The 26,750-nt window shown below is 38.1% G+C and overlaps 1 protein-coding gene across 4 annotated transcripts; it reads right to left on the reverse strand.

The window, feature by feature from the left end:
- Positions 1 to 1,161: 1,161 nt before the first annotated feature.
- On the reverse strand, positions 1,162 to 24,901 carry CCDC34 (coiled-coil domain containing 34). 4 transcript variants are annotated; one of them, XM_084893934.1, is made up of 6 exons: positions 24,496 to 24,901; positions 19,182 to 19,317; positions 9,678 to 9,785; positions 4,528 to 4,686; positions 3,904 to 4,045; positions 1,162 to 1,724 (listed from the first exon to the last, which is right to left on the reverse strand). In XM_084893934.1, the coding sequence occupies exons 1-6, from the start codon at positions 24,834 to 24,836 to the stop codon at positions 1,510 to 1,512; spliced, it is 1,101 nt and encodes a 366-aa protein (XP_084750060.1). In that variant the 5' UTR covers positions 24,837 to 24,901; the 3' UTR covers positions 1,162 to 1,509. The 4 variants fall into 4 exon arrangements, with proteins under 4 accessions (XP_084750060.1, XP_084750063.1, XP_084750061.1 ...); XM_084893937.1 differs by having other exon boundaries at positions 19,182 to 19,383; positions 24,496 to 24,900; XM_084893935.1 differs by lacking the exon at positions 9,678 to 9,785 and having other exon boundaries at positions 19,182 to 19,383; positions 24,496 to 24,900.
- Between the last annotated feature and the right edge of the window lie 1,849 nt (positions 24,902 to 26,750).

Here is a 26,750-nt window from a genome sequence, read left to right on the forward strand (position 1 = left end):
GATGACATGAATACCCTTCAAAGATCCTATTGCTGTTTTCTTGCAATGATCAACACCACTGCAGGTTAATCATAAAAAAAACTTGGCAAATGACTAAAATAGCAGAAACATGAAATATAAATACAGACACTTTTAAATGAACTTACTGATTTATATTGCCACAACAAATTTTCATTTCCTGATGATCCCCTAAAAAAGATACAGGTCTTTAAAATTTAATAAAAAGTGCTGAGTGATATTTTAGTAATCTTTTGAACTATTATGCTTAACATTTATTAATAAAATCTGTGCTCTCAACGTAGGTAAAATATCACTTATCATTGAATATTAAAATGCAATGTACTAATAATCACAGTATATATTTGTACAAAGTACAGCATATTATTAGTGTCTCAAGATTACTACCCTGTTTCCCCGAAAATAAGACAGTGTCTTATATTAATTTTTGCTTCCAAAGATGCGCTAGGTCTTATTTTCAGGGGATGTCTTATTTTTCCATGAAGAAGAATACTGTACACATTTATTGTTAAATGAAAATAAAGGAAATTTATTACCTGTATATGGTACGGTAGTACGGTAGTTGTCAACACAAACCAGACAAACTGTGAGTCCTACAGTATCAAGAATTGACTCATTTATTGACAATCATGTCATCATCTTCTGGAAAATCATTATAACAATCCAATTCCTGAATTTCCTGGTGAATTTCTTGTGACTCCATTTCTTTCAGAATCAGTGGATCAAATCTCTCATGTTTAGCAATAGCATTCTGAGACAGAGCCAAGGGGGGTCCTTATTTTCGAGGGGATGCCTTATATTTCACTCAGAAGGAAACCTGTAAGTAGGTCTTATTTTTGGAGGATGTCTTATTTTTGGGGAAACACAGTAATTATCTAAGATCCAGAGGACAAAATTATGTTTCTAAATTTCCTTTCAAAATCCTAACCCTCATTTATTATAAAACTGCCTTCAGCTGGTTATTTAAAAATATTTACATCGAGAAAAGCCATCAAACAAAACTACTTTTGATTACTATAAGATTCTAACACTTTCATTCTTCTGAGTTATCTTGAGCACCCCCTTTAGAAGTGCTTGTTTGAATTATTTAATCTTAATCTTATTATGTTTATAAGCATAAACACAAATAACAGAGTACAAAAGGACACAAGAAATATTGTTGGTTTTATTGGTATCACAGTGGTTTGATTGATTGATTGATTGATTTTAGTATCACAGTGGTTTTAATCCAAGCTAAATACAAACACAATTGTTAGTCAGTCACTTATCCTTCAAAACAATATGACAATATCAACTTGAAGCATTTAAAAATATGAAAATGTGTAAAATATCTTCCAAATTCTAAGTACTTTATATATAAATGCAACAATTTGAACTTGTCAATAATCACATCAAATGTTGAACTACCAATGAGCAGTTAAAAAACAACAACACACTTTTGATTTTTAAATTAAATATCTACAGATAAAAGCATGCAAATTCCCACATCTACTATCTTTGTATTGTGCACAGAGTTCCAAGGCAAAGATTGTTTCTGGCTTTATGAATTATCAGAGATGAAGGCCTGTGTGGCTGACTTGTCACAGGCCTTTTAGTCTTTTTTCCGGATAGATCCTTGGCTTCTTTGGGAGGAGGCATATGAACTGGTTTCCAGGGAATTGGATTATAGAAGGCTGGTTCTGGATAAGAATTTCCATTGTAAAAACCTAAATTATTAAAAAATCAGAACAAAACAAGAAAAACAAAAACAAAACTTGAGATAAAAAAAACTAACTGGTTATTTTTAAATTCCTAAAAAAATGTTAAAATATCTAAAGGGCAAAAATATCATTGATAAATCAATTTGACTCAATTAAAATGAACTGTTGAATACTTCCCAACAAGTAACTTTCCAAATACAGTAAATATTGCAGTACAAATTAACATGTAAATAATAATTCTAAGAGTCCAAAGAAATGTTAATGTTAAAAATCTATATTAAAATTTTACTAAGATTTTAAGTTTAGAACCTTTAAACTGAACAAATCTTCATTTTTCTACCTGAAACTGGAAAATCACTGACTGTATACCAGTTTCCCCTAACTAAACACTAAAGTTTCAGAAAAAATTTTACATTGCATATGTAGCTAAAGTGAGTCAGATTCCTATTTAGGATCACTGAAATTCTAAATCACTGTGGTTCTCACCAGTTTCTCAGTGGTTAAAGCATTGGCCCGCAGACTGAAGGGACTGCAGGTTCAATTCCAGCCCTTCTTTCACATCAGTATTTCTCTCTCTCTCTCTGCCCCTCCCTTCCATTCTCTCTAAAGATCAATGAAGAAAATACCCTCAGATGAGGATTAACAAACAATAATAAATACATAAATTGCTGTCACTCAAATTATTAAGATTTCATAGTATCGCTGTAATTTTTATTAATTATGGAATGTACTATTGGTAGGATGTTATAGGAAACGATGTCCCCTAACTAGTAATTCTGGAGGAGAAACATTTTGTTAATCGGATTCAAATCCTGCAGTCACTATATGCACATAAATTCCTTTATTTCACAATTTATAAAAATGATATAGGCATTAAGAATAGAGATGTAAGGGCATTTACAGACAAATATGATGCTTATTAGAATAAAACTTATTAAAAGCAACAAAAAAATCCATTATTTTAGCAATTCACTTCTAGTCAACATGTATATTCCCTCCTAAAGTTTTATCTTAACTGCCCAATTGTTTGGTTAAAACCACTGCTTATCGCATTTTGATTTTTTTTTTTCAGAGAAAGAAAAAATGTGGGGCAGACCGTGCTCAGTAGCTGTAGAGGATGACCTCTGTGACATGTAGGAGAGGCCCGATCCTGACAGCAGGAATGTGTCATTCAGACACTGGCAACCCACTCGGCCTGCATAGATATGTCAACACACACTTCACCAACATGGTCAAAACAAAGTCTGGAATATGTTCTATTGTGTGAACAAAACAGAATGGGGGTATTTTTAATAATAAATCACTTAAACAAGTGAAGGCAGCTGTCAGCAGGGTATGAGCTTCCAACATGAAGCACAAAGAAAAACAAGCACCACCATTTGTAATCAGACCAGCCTGAAGGCCAATCAGACCTGCTTCATGTGCTGTCTAGTACTCCACCTGCAGAAGGAATGTGTCAAAGCTTTGGGAGCTCTGCCTCAAAACGGGTTAGAAGAAGGGGAGGAACACTCACCCCTTAAAAATGTCCGTTTAAGGCTTTATAATCCAAAAAACATGAAAATGTCACTTGTTTCTTTTAAAAAAATTTTTTATTGTTGAAAGCACTACATGTCTTCCTTTACCCCGCATTGATGCCTTCTAGTCCGCACCTGCCCCCCGCCCCAGGTCTCACCACACTATTGTCTGTATCCATGGGTTTTGCATATATGCATATGAATTCTTTGATTAATCTCTTCCCACCCATTCCTACCCTTCCCCTCTGATATTCAATAGTCTGTTCCATGCTTCTATGTCTCTTGATCTATTTTGTTCATCGATTTACTTTATTCACTAGATTCTACGTATGAGTGAGATCATGTGATACTTGTCTTTCTCAGACTGGCTTTTTTCACTTAGCACAATACTCTCCAGGTCCCTCCATGCTGTCTCAAAGGGTAGATCTTTCTTTTTTACTTTGCAGTTTTGCAACTATTGCCTTTAAATATATATCTAATTTATAGAGAATGACAATAAATGTGTAGTATTCCACAGGAACATGGTGTATTATAATATATTCTTCCAGAAAATAGTGATTTGAAAGAAAAATGATTTTTACACATTTCTATTTCTGTCAAGAGAAAAGATAATGTATAATATTTACTTCTGCAAGTCATATTTATGTAAGCCACATAACATAAAAACCAACCTGTAAGTTTTCCATTGACATAACCATAGCTTTTTGCAGCTGGACGAGGTTTATTTTTTGAATTTTCCAACCATTCCTTAAACTTTCTTTCTGCTATTTCTTTCTTTTCCTGTAATTCAGCTTGACGTTGTTTTTCTTTTTCCTTAAAATGACAAGACCAAAGAATCTCCAGGGATATTCTGTAACTAAATATTATACTGACTTTTCCCCAGCAGCTTCCCACCCAATGGCTTACTGATGATAAGTATTAAATCATATTTCTCTAATTTGAGAGCAAAATTAAACATGATCAGGGATATGGTATGGAGACATCAAACCCAAGAAGAAAAAAGCAATTTACTGTTTTAAAATAGAATAGTAATTTACAATGTAATAAAAGTACCACCAAAATTTAGCATTAACAATGATAAAATGTTTGAACCTAACTGAAAAAATATCAACAGGCTTATTAACATTTATCAACCTAAGAAAAACCAAAATGCATAATCATTTCTGAAGCTTAAGAATAGTATAATAAGTAGGGATAGCTTCATATATTTATTTTATACTAAGATGGTGCCAATTTTCTATTAGAAACTTATTATATTACAAACACCAAGTAATGTATTCTAACTGGTTAAATACCTTTTCTTTCTTCTTCTTCTCACATTCTTCAGCATTTTTTTTCTTTAACCATTCTTGATATTTTTCTTTTGCTTTTTCTTGCAAATGTTCTTTCTCCAGTTCCTTTGCTGCTTTTGCTTCCATTTCTTTATTAATTTTTCGTTCCCTTTCTTTCCTTTTCTTAAATAAAAGTAAAGGAATTTTAATTGGAATGTTTGTAATTATCCTCATATGAGGATGGAGTATTATCTACAGTAATCTTCTAAATTTGTGTTATTTCTTAAAATAGGTGGTAACATAGTAGTTGACACTTACATGGCTTGTGAAAATATATAACATACCTGCAATTACCTGGTCAATTTTAGTTTACCAATTTGGCTGTAAGATTAATTATGGCAGTAAAAAAATCTTGTTCACCAAAGTATACTCAGAGCTTGAGACAGTGCTGAGTAAACAGTACATGCTCAATAAAGATTTGAATAAATTAGTGAACAGAAATTATAACCTGTTACATTGCTCTGAATATTTGTTTTTTAATGGATGTTTACCCTCTAAAATAGGAGCCACCAATGTACACATTCTTGGACAGTTTGACAATATGAATACTTAGATAAATCTTCACCATTAGTGAGTTACAGAGAACAAAAAAATTGGCCCACTAAATATTGCTATAGGAGCCTATACAGACAAATCTTTGGCTATGTAATTCTATATAAGACCAGAAGTTAGCAAATTATAGCTTGAAGGCCAATTATGGTCCACCTGTGACCTGTCACCTGCATTTTTAAATAAAGTTTTATTGAAACATGGCTATACCCATTTATTTACATATTTATTGTTTATGGCTGCTTTTGTACCACAAAGTCTAAGGAAATAAATTTCTGTTGTTTCATACTCATCTTGTGGTGTTTTGTTATGGCAGTCCTAGTAGGCTAACAGAATAAATAAGCTTATAAAAAGATGATAAATATCACTGGATCTCAGGGAAATGAAAATTAAAATGACAATGACGTATCACTGCATATTGACTGAACTGATTTAAAATGAAACAGACTGACAATGTAATGTTTGGCAAGGATGTGATGCAATTGGGATTTTCATACAATAGTGGTGGGAATGTAAAATGATACAAGCACTTTAAAAAACAGTTTGGCAATTTCTTGTAAAGTTAAACACATACCACACAACCCAGCTATTCAGTTCCTAGGCATTTACCCAAGATAAATGAAAACAAATGTCTACAAAAAGACTTGCACATAAGCTGTCATAGAATTTTATTCATAATACCCCAAACCAGAAACAAACCAACTGTACATCAAGTAGTGAATGGATAAACGATTTATGGTATTCCATAGAGTAGAATACTACTCAGCAATAAAAAGGAACGATCTGAATACATAGAACAGGGAATTTTAAAAACAGAAGAGTACACCTTCTATGATCCCATTTATATAAAATTCTAGGAAAGGCAAACCTATTCTGCAGGGACAGAAAGCAGATGAATGGCTTCCTTGGAGCTGTGACTGGTTGGGAGTGGGGAGCAGGAAATGAACGCAAAGTGGCACAAGGGAACGATCTGAGTGATGGAAATGTCCTGTGTCCTGACTGTGCTGCTGATTATACGGGAACATGCTTGTCAAACTTCAAATCGGCATATTTTGTTGTACATAAATTATAGCTCAAAGAAGATCTTCACACACCAGACAGGCTCTCATAGGATTAAACTAGAGGAGAGAGAATGGAGTACCCTTCAGTTAGCACCAGAAGAGCATAGCCGGCACACAGGGAGGTGCTGAGAGAGAGGCCAGCCACTAAGTGGCTTCAGCTTTTCTGGCATTCCAGTTCTACTCCACACAGAGCACAACAGTAAATCTTCCCTTTGCAAAGGATGGAGCCCTGAAAGGACCTCTGCTTCTTGAAACTGGAGGAAACTAACAAAACAACTGGCTAAGGTTTCTGAATCCCTACGCTGATTCCTTCAATAGTACCTGGCACACAGGAAAAGTGCAGAATGCAAGAAGGATACACAGATAACAATGTTACCAATCATATGCTTTGTTGACCCAAGTTAATTTTTGACATTAAAGAAATCAGTTTCATATTTTAGAAAATTAGAAATAATTTCATTTTTACATAACTTTTGAAACCATGAAGGTAAAGACCCTTATACAAAATATGTGATAACATACTGCAAAAACAAATCTGAAAGAACGAATTAGTATGACAACATAAATGCAAGAGTACCAGATGAGATAAGCAATTTATTTGAAACAGATTTAACAATTTACAGTCATAGTATAAGAAACTGGCTTTGCTAATGGATACATAAATCCCTTTTGTCTGGTTTTTTGATAGAACACAGTGAAATGACTTAGAGAAAATAACGCCACAGACCCAGCTAAAATGTGAATGGGGCTGGAGGCAGCGGAGGACCACACACCATGAAATGTAAACAGAGGAGGAAAAAGCTAGATGCCAGACAGAAAGAGAAGAACCAGGAGAGCAGTCTTTACAAACAGAGGTAAATGTAACTAAGACTGAAATAAGAAATCTGAGAGGTTTTAAAGGAAAAAGAAATTTGAGTAATCAGTTATTTCTTAACATGCACAAGACTTCTGCAGAATAAGTAAACTCCATTTCTCAGGGTTCTTTTGTGAACTATTCCCAACCTTGTGGAATCCTGCTTTCAATAATTAGTGATTGATGTCAGGGCATGCCATTTCCCTCCAGAAGAAAAAAATTTTCTCAAATAATTGGATTAGATCTACTGCCACTAATTAACACAGAGAATATATCATCTCTCAGCAGTATCTTACATTCTTAGACAAACAACAACTATGTTTGATTGGCATGGTAAAATGAGCTTAATGGAGTTAGAAGATAAGAGAAGCTTTTAGAGGAAAGAGCCTGCTATTATTGTATACATGTAACTCTTTTATTTTTCAGTTATTTCAAAAAAGTATCACCCAAAGCCTGGTAATGGTCATATAGACTTGTTTTGATTTTGGCACTGATTCACAAGGAGCTCTTTCTTGTTGTTTTATGGAATGATGCTAAATTAATTATAATCAAGATATACTTCTGAAGAACAAATACATTTATGGCTAAACACACATATGTCTAGCCAATTTCCTTCTTATTATACCTGGAGGAAGAAAGCTACGTCATCTTCAATTTGCTGAAATGATTTACTAGGTACTCTACTAATATCACTGGGCATTATAACAATAATTAAGGACAAAAAACTTATGATTAAAAAATTTAAACTTTGCCCTACAATTTAAATATTTAACTAAATTCTTAAAATTGGACTATAATTTAAAAAGCAGTATCAATCTACATATTCACAAGATAACAAACTGACAAGTATTTACAGAATTTTTAACTTGTGATCCAATACAAGATTGTATTAAAATTTAAAGATACCACTCATTCGTTCATTTATTCATTCCAACAACAAAAGTCTACTGTATTATAAAGCATTATATTAGATATTGTGATTAATTAAAAATATAAACATTAATTCCTACCCTTAAGTCTTAAAATTACCAAGAAAATGAAGATATGTACACAATACAAAATAGCAATAAAACATATACATGACACAACGTATACATGACAAAGTGATTAATGTGAACAGGATTCAGGAAGGAGTTTCTAGCATCTGATCAGAGAGTGATTCCTGTAAGAGGAAATGCTTTGAGTTGGGTAATGAAGGGAAAGGTAAGGTGGGGGATATAATGAGCTTCCAAGCTGATAAAATATCATAAAAAAATGGAGTGAGAAACAGAAGAAAAATGTCCTTAGCATTTCTCATGAACACATCCCTGGGGCCTGTGAATTCTGAAAGCTCAAAATTTCTCTGAAATCTATCATGTCAAATTTATGTTCTCTTCCATTAAGTATCTATGCTTGCTTTACCAAAAAAAATTTTTTTCCTCTCAAAATTTTCCAGTAAAACTAATACTCCAAGAAGACTGGCTATGTGAATGCTGGGTATACTCCTAAAAGAACAGCAGTAAGAATCAACAGCATAGAATAAGGAAACCACAGGCAGGGGGACTCTTTCCCCCTCCCCATGTGGGAATCCCCTTGTTCTTCAATAAATTTCCACATTTTCTATAAAAAACAGGCAGAAGCCGAAACCGGTTTGGCTCAGTGGGTAGAGCATCGGCCTACGGACTGAAGGGTCCCAGGTTTGATTCTGGACAAGGGCGTGTACCTTGGTTGCGGGCACATCCCCAATAGGGGGGGTGTGCAGGAGGCAGCTGATCGATGTTTCTAACTCTCTCTCTTCCTTCCTCTCTGTAAAAAATCAATTAAATATATTTTAAAAAAAAACACAAAAACAAAAACAAAAAAACAAGTAGAAGACATGACACCAAGGGCAGAGAGGAAAAGGTCTTTAATCAGGCAGGCTAGAATTGTTAAAATGGTATTCAGAAGACAGAGAGAAATCACACAAAAAATATATATTTTGAATTGGGAAATGACATTTGACTGTTTCAGCAAGATTAATCTGCCAGGAACACAGAGTATGGACTCATTCCTTCAACAAATATCTATTGTGTCAGATACTGATCTAGTTGCTAGAGAACTGGATAAAAAAGAAGCAAAAATCGATGTCTTTATGGAGCTTACATTCCAATATGGGAAAATAAACAAATAAACAACACAAGTTGAAAGATGTAATGAGACCAGACTGGAAGAGATCACAACAGGAGTGACTGTAAAGGAAAGGAAGGGATGACGACAAATGACAGAAGAATTCTGATTATGCCCACATGACTGAGGTGACAGCAGTACCAATAACAGTATTCGGGCAGTTAGGAGAAAGGTTCTATCCAAGGAGAATGGGCAAAAATGAGTTGTTTTAGATTTGCAGGTTCAGAGGTGAAACCAACCATAAGTCGTAAATCCAAGACCCCAGGAGATCAGTGTAGAGATACAGACTTCATGATTACCTGGAGACCACATGTGGGAAAAGAGAGAGAAGCAGAGAGCAAAGGGCGGAAGACAGAAACTTCATAAATGTCTGTGAGTGTAGGGGGGGAAAAATCAGGTCAGAAAAGAAAGAATCTAAGAGAAAATAAGAAAAACCAAGGCAATGAGGAGTCACAGGAAGAACACTTAGAGGTGTCAGGATGTATGAGTGCAATTTTTCTCCTCACCTGTTCATTCTTTTTCTGAACCCATTCCTTGTGCTTTTCCTCAGCAATTATCTTTCTTTTTTCACGTTCTTCCTTTTCTTTTATTTTTTCTAGCTGCTGAGTTAATTCCTGTGAATTTTATTCAAACAAAAGGCAACTTATAATAGAAGGACTCAAGTCACATATTTTTTAAAAGGTTGAGGTTAACCAAATTAAATAAGGACATAGTTTCCTTTATAGAAAATACACCATTAGTAACAATAACTTGCTTAAGTAACTAGTCTATGATAAAAAAAAAAGCATTGGTAAAAAGTATAAGTCATTTTTTAGAAATGCAAATAATTGCTTGGCAGCAAAACACTAGTTCCTTAGACTAAACTTCGGCTAAATTACCCTCATTGAAATCAACTTTCCCACACATAAGTTTTGGCATCACTGTACACTCTTGGCAGAAGCTCAAGGGAATTGCAACTTTTTTTTTACAGTTATAAAAAGCTTCCAGATTCTTGAGGGAGATAAAGAATAGGAATTAAATAATCCCTAAATTTAAAATTTTAATTCAGTCATACAGAAGGCATTCAATTTTCTTTAGGGGAAAAAAAAAAATCAAGATTTTTTTCCTCACTCATTTTATAGCTGCTGGAGTGTAACACAACACCACATTCATATCCCATAGGCCTTGCTGTCACTGGAATCTACACGTTTGGGCATTTCCTCAGGAAAAAGAATGTGGAAGGTATAGCCAAATAAAACTACAAGCTCAGTGCCACCAGTCTGTCACTCATCAGTTAAATTACTGCATTAATTGAGAATGCTGTTCAAACTAGACTCCAAGGACCCTACTACCATAATTATTAGTTATTTTTCTTCTCTCTTCTTAGATACTAATAATCAGATACTTTTATATATCTTCCACTGGACCTCATTCCTCCTTCCCTCCCTCTCTTTCCCCAAGACCTATCTACCTGAGTATGAGTGGGAGTGGAAAGGGCAAGTCTGCAGCTCTCAGACAGTTCCAGCGTGTTACATGACATGGAGATAAAACCCGACACCAAGAAAATATGGTTTGCACTTCAGAACAACTGATGCACAGGATACCTGTCTTCATGCGCTAGCGTCCTATAATTCTACTGCATAGAAAAGAATTGCCCTCACTCAATTCCAACTTTTAAACATCATACTCCCGACAGCCTCCAGAGTAAAACAGACATCTTGGCTTCAAAACATTCTTCATTACCTCTGCAGCTGCTATTCCTTGATTATTCACTTAATACATTTTTTTTTATTGCATGCCCATTATAGATATCATGAACTGAGACACAGGGATGAAATTCCAGAAGTCTCTGAACTAATCTCCTATATACACACAAGAATTGAGTACTACATTGTGAGGTATTATGTATAAGTATAGAAAAAGGAAAAAAAAAATGGAAGGGAAGATGAGAAGAGAAACATTGTAGGCCAGAGTAGTCAAATATGAGCACTATAAGAGGGACAGTGAGGAATTGGCTTGATTAGAAAAAAGATTGGGGGTGATGGGTTGGTGTAGGGTAACTAGGTGGGAAAAGCTCTTTTGAAACAAGCAGAGTAAACTGAACACTATTAAGCCAGAATACATGGCTTAGAAATCAATGATAAAGGATAAAACTGCAGGGGTCAGAACTATTCTGAGAGAGACTGACTAGGACGTAGTCACAGTACATGAGTTGTAAGGGAAAGGTATGGACTTGAGCAAGGAAATAAAAAGGGGAAAAACATGTCTGTCTGTATGTATGTACATACATGTGTGTGTGTGTGTGTGTGTGTGTGTATGACAGGCTGCATACAGATCTAACAATCATATATCCAAAATTTCCCTATTTAGTCCTCAATTTTATTTTCAAGAAAAGTAATAATTTAAATATATAAGTAAAGGATGATTGATTATATTTATGTGCCCTTTTAATCTTCTTCATAAAAGTAAACTCAAAAAATCAGAAGAAAAATCAGACTTTGTGTTCCTATTTTATGGCTCACAAATTTTAGTTAATGTTGACATAAGAGTTAAAGATAAAGGAAGGACCAAAAGTATGCAAAAAATCCTACCCCTGACCCAGACAGTGCTCTAATCTCAGGATGTCCGCTCAAGTACTTTGTGTCCGTGTCTCCCCCCACCCACCCCCCCCCCCCCGCCATAATACGCATCACATTTGGAGACAGAACCCTCCCTTCCGCAGCTGGCTCCAGCACTCCCACCCTGAATGCCTCCATCTGTCCCCACCAAGCAAGTCTCTTCTGGACATGGCTGGAGCCTTCTCAAGGCCCCTAGAACTGGTACACCACTGAACTGTAACAGGATTACAGCTATGTTCCCACAGAGTAAATGCTTGATTATAGAAAACAAAAATGCAGAGAGGATCCTAAACAGCATTTTTATTTCAATAGTTTTTGTCAACTTTCAAAGACCGGAGTTTACTATTGAAGGTAACCATCACAAAAACTGACAGTTTTGAATTTCAAAAATTCTGTGTCCCACCCTATTCACTAAGGGCTGATGAGTGAAATAGCCAAAGGCAAACTCAGGGGAAAAGCCCTTGGATTATTCACAAACTGGATAATTTCTTTTTTTTAAAAAATATATTTTATTGATTTTTTTTTGCCCCCCTCCCCCCCTCCCACACATCCCCTCCCACCCCAGAGTTTTGTGTCCATTGGTTGTACTTATATGCATGTATAAAAGTCCTTCGGTTGATCTATTATCTCCCCCAGATCTTCCTCCCCTCCCCGCTGTAATTTGACAGTCTACTTGTTGATATACTGTCTCTATATCTATCTTTTGGTTCATCAGTTTATAATGTTCTTTAATATCCACAAATGAGTGAGGTCATGTGGTGTTTCTCTTTCATTGATTGGCTTATTTCACTCAGCATGATGTTCTCTAATTCCATCCAGGTTGCTCACAAACTGGATAATTTCTATAATTTAGATCAGATTGTACTAAAATGCTAAAGCAAATGTTAAAATTTAGAATTAACAAAGGCCATAGAGCACATGTGTCAAACACAAGGCCCGCGGGCCAAATCCAGCCCGCCAGGCCTTGCAATGTGGCCCGCACCGCGCTGTCATCACTGCACTCCGCTGTCAGTTTATGACATTGTCAGTTTATGACTGTTCAGTAAACCATTTGGCCCGCGATTTAGGCTGGATTTTAGATTTTGGCCCCTTCTCTGATTGAGTTCGACACCCCTACCATAGAGAATTCAGGGCAGTCTGTTAAAAGTAATTTTTTAAATAATAAAAATTTAAATAAAATTTATACGATCTACAAAACCAATGTTAGTTTTTCATAATACTAATATTCAACATTTACCATATTTATCATCTTAATTTTGATGGGTTAAAATTATTTAACTCAATCTTATAGAGATGTCTGAAACAAATCTAAATGTCTGTTACTGAAATCAAATATATGAGAAGGTATGTCTTTTTAATAACCAACTATCCCTTAAACTTTCCTTTAAGTTATTAAGAAAAAAAAAAAAAAAGAAAGCAAGCCAGGGTCAATTCAAATTTAAATACTAAGTCTAACGCATTTATTTCTAAAATACATCTTAGTATTGTGGAAAAAACACATTAAATTGAAAGTAAAAAACTAGGATCCAATCCCATCTTTGCCACTAACTAAAAACCTTGGCAAAGTTACTTTCTGGCCCCTCATGTTTAACAGAGATTTGAGATGAATTGTTCCTTATACAAATTGTACTTTTAATGATAGGATTTATAAACAAATTAGAGAATGCAATAAATAAGAACAAAAAATAGGGAAAGCATAACTTATAAAACAAAAAGGCATGAAAAGAACATGAATACCACAATAGCTCAAAATAAGCTTATAAAAAAGTGAGGAGTTGGCCCATAAGTTATATTACTGGCATGATTGATACAATAAAATTCATGCTAAAATATTTTAATTGCTTTAGAGCTAAGTAATGATATAGAAGTTATAAGATACTAGTGGCCTCATGCACGAAATTCATGCACATTAAAAGGGAATTAGGAGAAACCAAGATGGCGGCATTAGGTAAACACCTGAACTTGCCCTTTGCACAACCACTTCAAAACTACAACTAAAAGACAAAATGGACATCATCCAGAACCACAGGAAGGCTGGGTAAGTGGAAATTCTACAACTAGAAGGGAAGAGAAAAGCACACTGAGACTCAGAGGAGCTGCGGAAGTAAAGTGCAGAGGTACAGAGGCACGCGCAGAGAGGGCTAGCAACTGAGTACATGGCAAGCTTTTTCAAGCCGGAGAGAGACACAAGCTCCCAACTACTCTGAACTCCAGTTCCAGGCAAGACTCTAGGAACCCAGAATCATATGGGGAGAAACTGGACTGTCTGGCTTCGGGCAGAACTCAAGAGTGGCTTTCTCTCAGAGGTGCTTACAGTGATCAAAAAGGGACACTGAGACCTGGGGGCCTCTTAGGGCAGGGCTGATGGGAAGCCCTGAGATGGAGCCCATCCAAGCTGGGTGCAGAGGCTTTTAATATGAATGACTTGGTCCTTTGAAATCTAAACTTACCTAACAAACTGCAGCTGAGTCAGAGACCCAGAACATCCAAAAGAAGGCCCAATGCCCCACAGCAGCTTGCTTTGCTTCACAGCTGGGCCTCATCTGGGCACCTCCAAAACCCAAACAAAGAAGAGGAATCTGAAGATCTCTCTGTAGCTCCTGCTGGGTGACTTCAGGCAGAGGCTAAATTAGCACCTCCTTGGAGATCCAAGAGCCAGTGTACCCAGGGGTCAGAGTAGGACCATCCAGATTACAACTCCTCAGATACATAAGGAACACACTCAAGGGGCAGATTCAGTGAGCACAAAAGCTCCACTCTCATAAGGGTGTCTCCAGCACAGAAGTTCTCCCATCATAGACACAGCTGATCCTCACAGCCAATTGGCCTGGAGGTCAATTCCTCCTAGTGATACCAACAACGATCAAGGCTTACCTACAACAAGACTGTGCACACATCCCACAAAGGGGTGCACCAAGAGTGTCCACCTCAGGTAACTGGGGAGGCTGATCCACTGGGCCCTATAGGTAGGTCCCCTACCACACAAAGCCACTCTATCAGCTCAGGGAAGCAGCGAAAATCTGGAGTCAAATAAACAGGTCACAAATGAAAGAATGGAGGAAAGCAAATGAATGGATATAGAGTTGAAAACAATGGTTATAAGGTTTTTCAAGAATTTTCTAGAAAAGGCCGATAAATTTAGTGAGACCCTGGAGGATGTGAAAAAAGAACCATTTAGAAATTAAGCATATATTTACTGAAATAAAAAATAATATTCAGAGATCCAATAGTAGACTAGAGGATCACAAGAATACTTAAAATATTGTACAAAGGAGCAAAAACACCCAACCGGAAAAACAAAAAGAAAAAATAATCCAAAAATATGAAGATAGTGTAAGGAGCCTCTGGGAAAACTTCAAGCATACCACATCTGAATTATTGAGGTGCCAGAAGAAAAGAGAGAGAGCAAGATACTGAAAGCCTATTTGAAGAAATAATGACAGAAAATTTCCCCCACCTGGTGAAATAAATACAAGTCCAGGAAGCACAGGGAACCCCAAACAAAAGAAATCCAAAGAGGACCACCCACACCAAGATACATCATAATTAAAAGAGCAAAAGACAAAGAGAGAATATTAAAAGCAGCAAGAGAAAAACAGTTACCTACAAGGGAGCACCCATACAACTGTCAGCTGATTTCTCAACAGAAACTATGCAGGCTAGATGGGAGTGGCAAGAAATATTAAAGTGATCAATAGCAAGGACCTTATAATCAAGATTACTCTACCCAGCAAAGCTATCATTCAGAATTGAAGGTCAGATAAAGAGCTTCACAGATAAGAAAAAGCTAAAGGAGTTCATCACCACCAAACCAGTATTATATGAAATGCTGAAAGGTATTCTGTAAGAAGAGGAAGAAGAAGAAAAAAGGTAAAGATAATAATTATGAACAACAAATATCTATCAACAAGTGAATCTGAAAATTAAGTGAAAAAAAAAATCTGATGAACAGAATATAACAGAATGAGGAGCACTGAAAGGGAGTGGACTGACACTCCTCAGCAGGGAAGGGGTGTGGAGGATGCAGGAAGAGACTGGACAAAAATTATGCACTTAGGGATGAGGACAGTGGGGGAGGAAGGTAAGGGCATGGGGTGGGGTGGGAACCACGTGGAGGGGAGCTATGGGAGGGAAAAAAGAGGAACAACTGTAATAATCTGAACAATAAAGATTTTTTTAAAAAGGGAATTAGAGGAAATATTTTAATATTGCTATTTGCCCTTTCTCTATAATAGAAGTGTCAAAGATGAAAGAAAATTAGTAAAATGTATATGAAAATCTCCCTCCTCTCAGTGTCTGGGGTGCGCTGTGGGACCTAGAGTCAAGTCCCCACCCATGCGCGCGCCGCCTCGAAATGAAATCATGAAATCACTCCAGATCCAGACCCGGCCGGCACTACACTCCCCCCACCCCACCCCACCCCACCACCACCACCACCCCCCACCCCCCAAGCCCTGCAGGGAGTGGGGCACAGCCTCAGGCCCCTACCCCCACCCCAAGCCCTGCAGAAAGTGGGACACAGCCTCAGGTCCCCTGGGCTGGAGCCAGAGCGGGGTGGGGGTGGGGGGAGAGGGGGGTAATGGCCTCAGGACCCCCCCTGGCCCTGGTGCCAGGGTGCATGGCCTCAGGTCCCCGGTCAAGCCCCGCTAGGCAGAAGAAATCCTCTGGCCCTAGGGCAAGGGTACAAGGAGTATTTGCATATTAGCTCTTTATTAAATAGGATAAGTATTGCTAATACTAAATACATGAAAAGGTTTTAATCTTTCAACGAATTATACTCTGCTGCATGCTTAATCAATGTGCTAAGGATTTTGTATTCATTATTTTAGTCTGCTCTCAAAACAAATCTTCAGTAGTTTATTATCTCCTTTAACACAAAATAACTTTTACTGAGTGCTTTCTGTATAGTAGGCCATTCCTTGATGTTCACGGAGTCCTCCTAACATAATCAAGTAAACACTGTTTTTCCCTTTCACGGTAAAGAAATCTAGGTGAAGAGAGATTAAGAATTTGCCCAAGGTCCAAGTTTTGAATCCAAGGACAGCACAAGAATTTACATAACTTTTAAACACTTTACTATTGACTCTCTAACATTTGGCTTACAGATGAAGAGAATGAGGCTCAGAGAATCTTAAGTAATTTTCTGAAGGCCACAGAATTAGAATGGCAAGGCTAATATTTCAGCCTTGTTCTATGTGACTCCAAAGCCCAGGCTCCCTTATGAATTTCATTTCTTTTACTGTATGCTGACTCTAAAAATGACCTTTAGGTTCTTTTTTGTTAAATATGTTTTTATTGATTTTAATGAGAGGAAGGGAAGGAATAAAGAGACAAAAACATTCATGAGAGAGAAGTATCAATTGGCTGCCTCCTCTACTGGGAAATGAACCAGTGATCTTTTGGTTCATGGGTCAATGCTCAACCACTGAGCCACACCAGACAGGTAGACTCCTTTTCCTAATGTAACAAGTGACTTCTAGTGAGGCTAGAGATAAACATAAATATCATAAACTAAATTCCACTTTACCACTGACTCACTAGAGCAGTGTTTTTCAAACTGTGACTCTAAAATCAATTGAATAGGTTGTAACAGGCTTTTAAAATAACCCCAAAAAGGCCTTGACAGATGTGGCTCAGTTGATTTGAGTGTTGTCCTATATATTGAAAGGTTTCCAGTTGATTCCCGGTCAGTGCACATGTCTAGATTACATGCTTGATTGATGTTTTGCTCTCACATAAATGTTTCTCTCTCTCTCTCTCTCTCTCTCTCTCTCTCTCTCTCTCTCTCTCTCTCTTTTCTTACTTCTCTAAAAATTAATTTAAAAAAAATTTAAGAATATAATAGGCTAGCAGGTCTTGCAAAAATTAAGATATTTTTTCAATATGTATGTGTGTGTGATATGAAGCAAAGTAGATTTCTCACCATGAACAAATATTTTGGAAACTACTGAGCTAAGTAATGGAGGGTTTGTGGTCTCAACAATACAAACTAATGCTGAAAATAAGTGAAAAAGTTTTAGTGAGGCTGTGAATAATAATATCAATAACAAATAAAATAATACCAGCCCTTTTTATACTGTCTCATTTAATCCTCAAAAAATCCTGTGACCCATATTATTTTAACCTTATTGTGCAGATAAGAAAATTGAATGAAGCATAAAGTTTAAGTAAGCCTGCTTTACATAAAACCATATGGTCTTTCTCAAACTCTGTGGCCTTCTAAGCGGAAACAAATATTACTGTGCACTTTTCCAGGCATACGTCTGTATTTTAGAATACAAAGTATCATGAACAGGGAAAGAGCAGAAGGTACTGGTTTCCACAATCATTTAAATCATGCCAAGCCTCCTGAGTTTCAAAACTGATGTGGAAAATTTATTCCAAGGAAGACCATGGAGGGCGAAGTTTTCGTTCCAAGACTTTTTATGACAACATGATTACTAATAAACTTAAATATCCAACAATATTGACCCCATTAACTATATCCTTATATTCAATAAATTTTAAATATATTTTAATAATCTTAGCCAGCCATTTAAAAATGACATTGTGAAAATATTCAATGATACTGAAATATATTAATAAATGTAACCAGTAGAAAAAAGCAGGTTACAAAAGGGTTTGCTCCTATTTCATTAAAAACAAGAAGTATCCCTCACCATTCAAATCTACTTGTTTTCTGTGATGGGAAAGGGGAGAATTCAGATAATGAGTCCAGATATGGAAAATACCAAATTATCTAAATATATTTGGCAGCCAGGTTCTAAAGAACAAACAGTAAGAGTTGAAAAAATGAGGGATTCATGTGAAAAGGTAGCTCGATCATTTGAGCTTAGAGGTGAGAGTTCAGAGAGAAAAATCACTAATACAGAAATATCCACAAGCAAGGCAGGGAAGCACAGAGAAGTTGAAAACCTCTGAAAGCCAGGCAGATTCCAACCTCTCAGCACAAACTCATGCTAGGGCACAAGTTCTGAGTAACATGTGGGTAGATTCCTATCTCTATTTCAATTTTTGTTTATCTCCTTTCTTAAAAATTGTACAAAGTATATTCAATTCAATTTACTTTAGTTAAATGTAGATATGGTGAAGCTCCATTGTATGTGCCTGTATAAATACACTGGCACATATTTAATTTTTAAATTATATAGAAGAAAATCTGGAAAGCTATACCCCTTTTAGTATCAACAGTGGTTATCTTCAGGTAGTGAGATTAAATTTTAATTTTTTAAATTATGCTTAGCTCTATTTTCCAAATGTTATTACAATGACCATATATTATTTCTACAATATGAGTTATTGACACAAACAAATGCACTTTGTTTTGAGAGATAATATTAACATTTTAATTGCAACAGCAGCTCTACTTTTTGAGCTCATGGATTAAATAGAGAGAATACTGTCTACTTTTACCTCTAGAGCTCTCTGTTGCAGGCGGCCACGTTCTTCTTTTTCTTTGCCAACAAACCACACTTCCCATGGTGTCAGGCTGCTCTTTGGTAAGCACACCTGTTTCTGTTCTTCTTGGGTATCTTTGGATTCAATCACACTATTGCAAAAGAGAGGACACTCTGCAGCACTTGTACTCTTTGGCTTAACAGTCAAACTCACTTGGCTGTACAGTAAAAGTAAAATTTAATAATCTATTTACAATACTGTAATTTTTAATAAGTAAATATATATATTACATATGAATATACATTTGAAAAAAATCACAAAAAGGAACTCCAATATTTGAATTAGTTTACCCATAAATTGCCTTTAAATGCCTTCATCTTCTAAAATTACATTATTTTAAAAATCTATTGGGTTAACAGACACCCAGTGCATTTGCTTCAATGACAGTATCTTTTTCTTAAAATCTTATATCTAGACAACTAATTACAACACATGATCCTAATTAGATACTGGAGCAGACTTTTCCTTTCTCCTCCCTTAAATATCTAAGAAAAACTATCTATCTGTATCTATATACATATATACATATATCTATCTATCTATCTATCTATCTATAAATAAAAGGCTAATATGCAAAGTGTCCCCTCAGAAATTTGACCAGGAGATCGGGAGTTTGATTGCTCTCTATGACATGTGCTGACTACCAACGGGAGAGGTGCAGAACATGGCAGGTGACCAGCCGCAGTGGCTGGGTGCTGAGGGAGCTAGGGAAGGAGGAGGAGAGGAGGCAGGGAGGTGGGGAATCCGATCAGCCCTGATCACTGCCCAGGTCTAGGGACCCTACCCATGCACGAATTTCATGCATCGTGCCTCTAGTGTATATATAAAGCAAATGTGTTAATAATTAGGGATCATGGGTGAAAGGTGAACAGAAATTCTGTAAATGCTCAATTTTTTCTCTAAATATAAAATTGTTTTTAAATAATAAATTACATAATAGTATATGGCTATTGTATTCTTTTAGCATTTTGGTTGACTCCCTTTTGCCAGTTCTCAGACAGGGTGTGTGTATGACTCTCCACAGTGTGGTTACCTCTTACCAAGCTTACCATGTACCTCTCCCAAACTGTCTTTTCTGGGTCTGAGGAAAAATAACTACTTACTCAAGCTAAAGAGGAGAGGAGAGGGTAAAAACTCTTAAGTACGCAACTAAATAAAGAACACAGGCTTCTGGCCAAATACACAAGCTTCCTAAAACAGGAAAAGCTGGTCAGCACCCAGAGAAAGTAGGTTTGTTCAGAACCCAAGGCAGCTCTAGATACTAGATTATAGACTCAACTCTTCATTCCTACTTCAGGCAACCAAATGCCTAACACACTGCAGTGAACAACTTTTCTACTTCACAGCTTCAGCTTACTTGTTTTGTTCTGCTGCTATTTCTCAATAGGACGGAATTTTTATTCGAGGGAAAAAGACACACAGATGTGTTGTTTACTTCTTCTATGTACCTTTCCTTCTCAGTCTTATAAAACAACCTCATTGGTTCCCACAGTTTCAACTATCTCTATGTGCGAACCAGTTATTCCAGACCAGGTCTTTCTCCTGAGCTCCAGGCCTTTATTTTCCAACCATCTGATAGACAGCTCCACTTCACTATCAAACTCAATCAACCCCAAACAAGTCTAATCATCTTTCAACATGTACTCACTACCCTTCCTCACCAAGAAAAATTGTACTCCTTTTCTTACAATCCTACCTCAGTGAAGGGTACCACCACCTCCCCAGGTAGCCAAGGCAGGAACCCAGATCTGACTCCTCTTGCCCCCCCCCTTCCCCATCTCCCACACCATATAACCACTAGTTATGTCTATTCCAATTCTTCCCATTTTCTCAAGCCACTGTCTGGACATAACTGGTCTTTCTCTCTCCATTGATAATCATTCTCCACACTGTTGCCAGATTCGTGTCCTTCAAACGCATCCTTCTATCATGACACTCCCCATCACAAAGTCCTTCAGCGGCTCCTCTGCCCACAAGATGAAATTCAAACTCCCGATGCCCAAGAATTGGCCCTATCTTCCAGCCTCTTCTTTCACCAATGGCGGATCCAGACTCTACGTTTCAATCTTGTTTGAACTTAGGGAGACTGATGAGTGTGCCGTGCTCTTGTGCTTTGCAGCTTTGCCCAAAACTCTGAAATTCCTTTCTTCCACCTCCACCTACGGCCAAAGTAAGGGCTGAGACATGGGAATAAAACGTTTGGGGCGCATCTCTACCTGTTTCTTTCTAGTGTAATTTTGTAACCTCTTTAAGCCTCCATTTTCATCTGTAAAATGGAGATAACAGTGGCTACCTGCATTACTACTAGATGAGACCGCCCATGCTAAAGCACTGAGTACAGTTTGAGCATGCAGTAAACATTTGGTACATGTCATTTAGAAGTAGGAGGAGCAGGAGTATGGATAATTTCTACTGTCTCTTCCAGATTCAACCCAGGCATTCTATTTACTGCCTTACAGTGAAACTCTGCAAAAAAATCTGGACTAAGCACCTTGGGCTTTCTGTTGATCACCCATTTCTGCCATAGGCTATGAATTCCTGAAATGTCTTAACTCATTCTTTATTTCAAGAATCTACCTTAGGGCCTAGAATAGAGCAGGGCTCCTAAGAAATGTTTGTTGAGAGAATAAATTAGTGAGATCAGTGTTTTTTTTGAAAATGACACTTTAAATATTAAATTTTTTGCCTTAATATTTTTAACAAACATGTTCAAAATTTAGCTCTAACCATAATCAAGAAAGGCTTGATAAGCAGCTGTTTATGACCAAAACCTTTATTAAGACATGGGTTTCCTAATGGATAGTGATTTAAAAACCAGGGATAAAGCTCCCTAAACAGCAGGCCCAATACATATAAACAAGACTCCAGGAAAATACTCATTCTCTTGTCTGAAGTCAACTGTGAGTTTCACTCAGTCCACTGAAAGGACAGCGCATCCTCTGAGCATGGCCCTATTTACACCTAACATACCTGGAGTTCATATATATCATGTGCAGCTGATGCCTGAGTCTAGCTCAAAAAAAGCCTTACCCTGTGAGTTTTGCCAGTCAGATCCCCGTGGCAGGTGAAGGATGGAAAAAAGGCAACTCTACATTTACGCCCTAGTCACAGAGATTACCCAAAACCATGGCTGCTCACCTCATCCCATTCGGCCCCAAACTGTCCAGAGCACCAACTTAAGGTTAGCAGTAGGCAGAAGAAACAAACAAACAAAAAAATGTTTTTCAACATTTATCCTTCCTGAGAAGAAGTGCTACATTGTCGGAAGCATTTGAAAACAGTTCCTGCATCTACAATTCCTTTGGATTATAGGGAATGGACTGTGATAAGGAAGGCAGCCTTGGCTCTAGATTGCCACCAGCTCATTCCGGCTTTGGCTAAGGAGATAAACATCTGTCCAGCTCCCTCTGGTCAGGGCTTTGGATCTTGGAATCTAACGAAAGATCTCAGCAGCTGAGCTGTGGTTTTGATGGGCCAGCATTCCTTAGGCCCATGGCCCGCAAACTGCGGCTCACAAGCCACATGGAGCTCTGGCCCCTTGAGTGTGGCTCTTCCACAAAAATACCATGGCCTGGGCGAGTCTATTTTGAAGAAGTGGCGTTAGAAGTTTAACAAATTTGGCTCTCAAAAGAAATTTCAACTGTTGTACTGTTGATATTTGGCTCTGTTGACTAATGAGTTTGCAGACCACTGCCTTAGATGGCTAAACTGTGTCTACATTGTCTTGTTGACTAAGCTGATAAAGTATTTTCCATAGCCTTAAACTTTATTTTAAAAATATTTGGAGCCAGCTCAGTCCAGAAGAATCCCCACAAAGACCCACATGAAAATGGACCCCTTAACAGTCTACTTCTACCATTAGTTCTACTATCAGGTTGATCACAGGCCTGCTTCTTGTTGCTACAACCAGTCTGAACAAGTGGCTTAATGGCTACTCTTACTGATCTCCATTCCCACCGATGGACTTACTTTTGCTTCTCATTCTTAAAGGTCTCACTGTTGTAAAACTGTGTATAAGAGTCACTTCATTTGGTTCCATGTTCCTTTCACTCACTCTAGTTATGAATGTTTTATATGTAGGAGACTATCTTGGTGCTTATACTTAAAGCACGGGTCTATATTTCTTAGATCTCCTGTACTACTATTCCTTACACTGATGGATAATCAGAAACTTGTAACTTGATTTCTGAAGATGACATCATGAACCTACTCCAGAATGGACCTGCATTGCTATCCCTGACTCCGAAAAACACATTCCTACAGGAATGGGCGATTTGTTCCTATTTCTATTATCCAGTAATAGGCCATCTAGTATAGGAAAGTGAGAACCCAATTGCTATAGCTTGGCACTAGGCCCACCCAGCTCTGCTAATAACTGGGTGTATGCCTTTGAATCAAACTTTTTATTTGTATTCTGAGCCACAGTTTTATTATCTGTAAAATGAGTAACTTGGTCTAGGCTTTAATTCCATGAGAGTAGAGACCATGTTTATAGTCCCCAGTATGTAGACTAATATGTGACACAAACTAAATATTTGCCAAAGGAATAATCGTAGAAATAAACAAATTGCGATGGTTTTCATAACCTCTTTGGTTCTAACAGTCTTTGATTCAGTGACTTCTATTCCACTGTTCAGTGCTCAGATCAGACCCAAGGTTGTCTCTGAATAATGAGTTTGACATAGTTAAACTATCTCTGCTTCATCTCATTTGTGACATAAAAAGTATACCGCTTCTGACAGTCTACTTCACTGGCAATCAGGTTTGTTTTGTGTTTTTTTCTCCCAAATAACTACCGGTACTACTACGGTGCAGTGGACCACGTTTTGGTGTTAAGAGTTTTGACAAGATGCTCAGCCTGCGTGCCTCAGTGGGCTATGAACCAGGAGATCACGGTTAGATTCAGGTCAAGGGCACATGCCCAGGTTGCCGGCTTGATCACCAGTGTGGAGCTTGTAGGAGGCATCCAAACAATGATTCTCATCTCTCTCTCTGAAATGAAAAAAAAAAAAAAAAAAAAGTTTGGAGAAGAGTTCTGGTGCTCACAATAAGATTTCTGAGTATTCATACAATTCCTGAAATGGTAGCAACATTGTGTGCGTTTGAGACTATGTACTTGTATCTGGGGAGTGAGATTGTGGCCATCATCGTATTCTCGGTCTGAAAAGGGATTAAGGATCACAGAAAACGTGAGGTCACTCATAAGCATGGGCCACGCAGGTACACAGAGGGGCATCCTGACAGCGGCCGCACGGGCCCTCGCTTTTACCTGGCGCGCCCCCGCAACTGCATTCCTCCCAGGCTCGCCCCCTGGGCCTCCGAGTCGCGGGCATCTTCGTCCACTTCTTCTTCTTCTTCTTCATCCGCCGCGTCTCCGTCGTCGTCAAACACGAAGCTCCGGTGGCCGAGCGGAGACAGCAGCGACCAGGTGGAGTTGCTGTAGCTCGGCGGCGGGGACGGCGAGCGCACCGCCTCCCGCCCCTGCCCGCGGGCGTCCGCCGGGAGCGCGGACACGGAGCCCGAGGAAGGCCGCGACCGAGCGCTGCCGTCAGCCGGGAGCCAGGCGTCCGAGGGGGGCCGAGCAGCCGCCCACCGCCCCGCCGCCCGCATCGGGCCCGCCACGTTCAAACCGGCGGAGCGGCGGCGGGGACGTGCTCTCCCAGCAGGCGCCGCGCGCGCCGAGCCTGGCCAATCAGGGCGGGCACAGGCCCGCGTTGCCTGGGCGACGCGTGGACTCGGTGCCGGCTTTGTTCCGGTTTCGGGCAGAGGCTCGAGTCTGCCTGCCCTTCCTCCGCCCGGCCCGCCGGCCAGGTCCACGCGCTTCCGCTAGCGGGCAGATCGCGTCCCCATGACAACTTGGAGGGACTGTGCCTTGTCTGCTGTGGTGGTGCAGGTCACTTTCTACAGGAAACAGGCTGCTGCTAAATAAGACAGATGTGTTTCTTTTTAATATTTTTTTTTAATTGATGATGGTATCACAGAATTGTCCCCATCTCCCCCCTTTCCATCCCAAACCCCTCCCCACGCATGTCCCCACCCCCCTGTTGTCCGTGATCACTGATTAGGCTCATAAGTATGCACACAAGTCCTTTGGTTGATCTCTCCCCTTTATCCCCACCCTCCTCTACCTTCCCTCTGAGGTCCCACAGTCTGACCAATACTTCCCAAAACAGATGCTTTTAAAGGGAAAGAGGCAAAAGTCAGAATTACCCCCATATCATTACAAGGTCACGATTATAAGCATCGGTTAAGATTTCTTTCAGTACACGGCCCTATTGTATGTCGGGAGAAGAGGCGAACTTTACCCAACTGTTCGAGTGAGCTCAATTTAGGATAACTTTTTTGGAATTTTATTTAGTTTTACTTTTTTGGTTGGCACCTCCTTTGCCTATCCATCCATGTGAGTGTGGGAGTCTCTTTGAACCCTCTAGTGTGCTAGGATCTGTGCGAGGCACTGGATATATGGATGAGTAAAATAAAAATCCTATAGGGACAAGGTCCTTATTCTCTTGTGAAAAAATCATACCAATCTTAGGTGGAATGCATTTTATGAGGAAAGAAAAAAATGTGGGACCTCAGGAGGAGCACTCTCTTAGGGAATGGGAATGGCAGAAGCAAGAGAGAGATGATAATATATCTGAATGCTTTTTTTTTTCATGCTGACAAAACTGTACACTTGTAAATACAGCACACGAGATTTTTTACTGACTAAAGAGTGGTATAAAATCTTTGATGAAATTTAAATCTGCAACATTTGACAAAGGATAATTAAATATGGTAGAAATAATAGCAACCAAGGGGCAATTCAGAAGGCAGCAGCTATAATTAATAAAAAATATGCCATATTAAACAGTTTAAATGAGTGCTAATTTTGCCTCAATATTCAGTAAAAACAATACAAATGGAAGGAAATAGCAGCAACTTAATTGAGTAATGAAACTAATCAAAGAATAAAACTTAGTGGAGTTTTCATTCTCTACCCCAATTAGTCAATACCAGCATATTTGTTTAAAATCTTTTATGAGAACATCTCTAGAATCAGCGAGAGCATCCGAAGGCCCCCGAGTAACTTAGGGCTTTCAGAAGGAGGTAAATTTGAAAAGTGATTTGCAAAAGTCATAATCTGACCTAACTGAAGCATAGAAGAAAAAGCACACACACGTTTTAGTAAGAAAGGGGCCTGGGTTTGAATCAGTGGTTTCCTCTTACTAGAGTTCAGGTTTCCTTAAATAGGCTGGTTGGCCTTTCCAAGTCCTTACTCCTCTGTAAAACAAGGAAATAACCTGCCTTCTAGTCTTATTTCTCATTAATCCTCAAAGCTAGCATAGGACATGACGGAGAACATGGTAGATGGTAAATTACATCGCTTTAACCACAAGGTTTTTCCGCTTTAACCTCTTGGTATGGTGATATAAAAGGCCATATACTTCGGTGCCTCCCTAAAATGTTTTTACTTAACAAAATATGCCCTTTTCTTAATGCCTCATAATGGCCAGCTATGACATTATGCTGTCGCAACACTGG

Source organism: Pipistrellus hanaki (assembly GCF_964339955.1).
Source record: "Pipistrellus hanaki genome assembly, chromosome: 9".
NCBI lineage: Eukaryota > Metazoa > Chordata > Mammalia > Chiroptera > Vespertilionidae > Pipistrellus > Pipistrellus hanaki.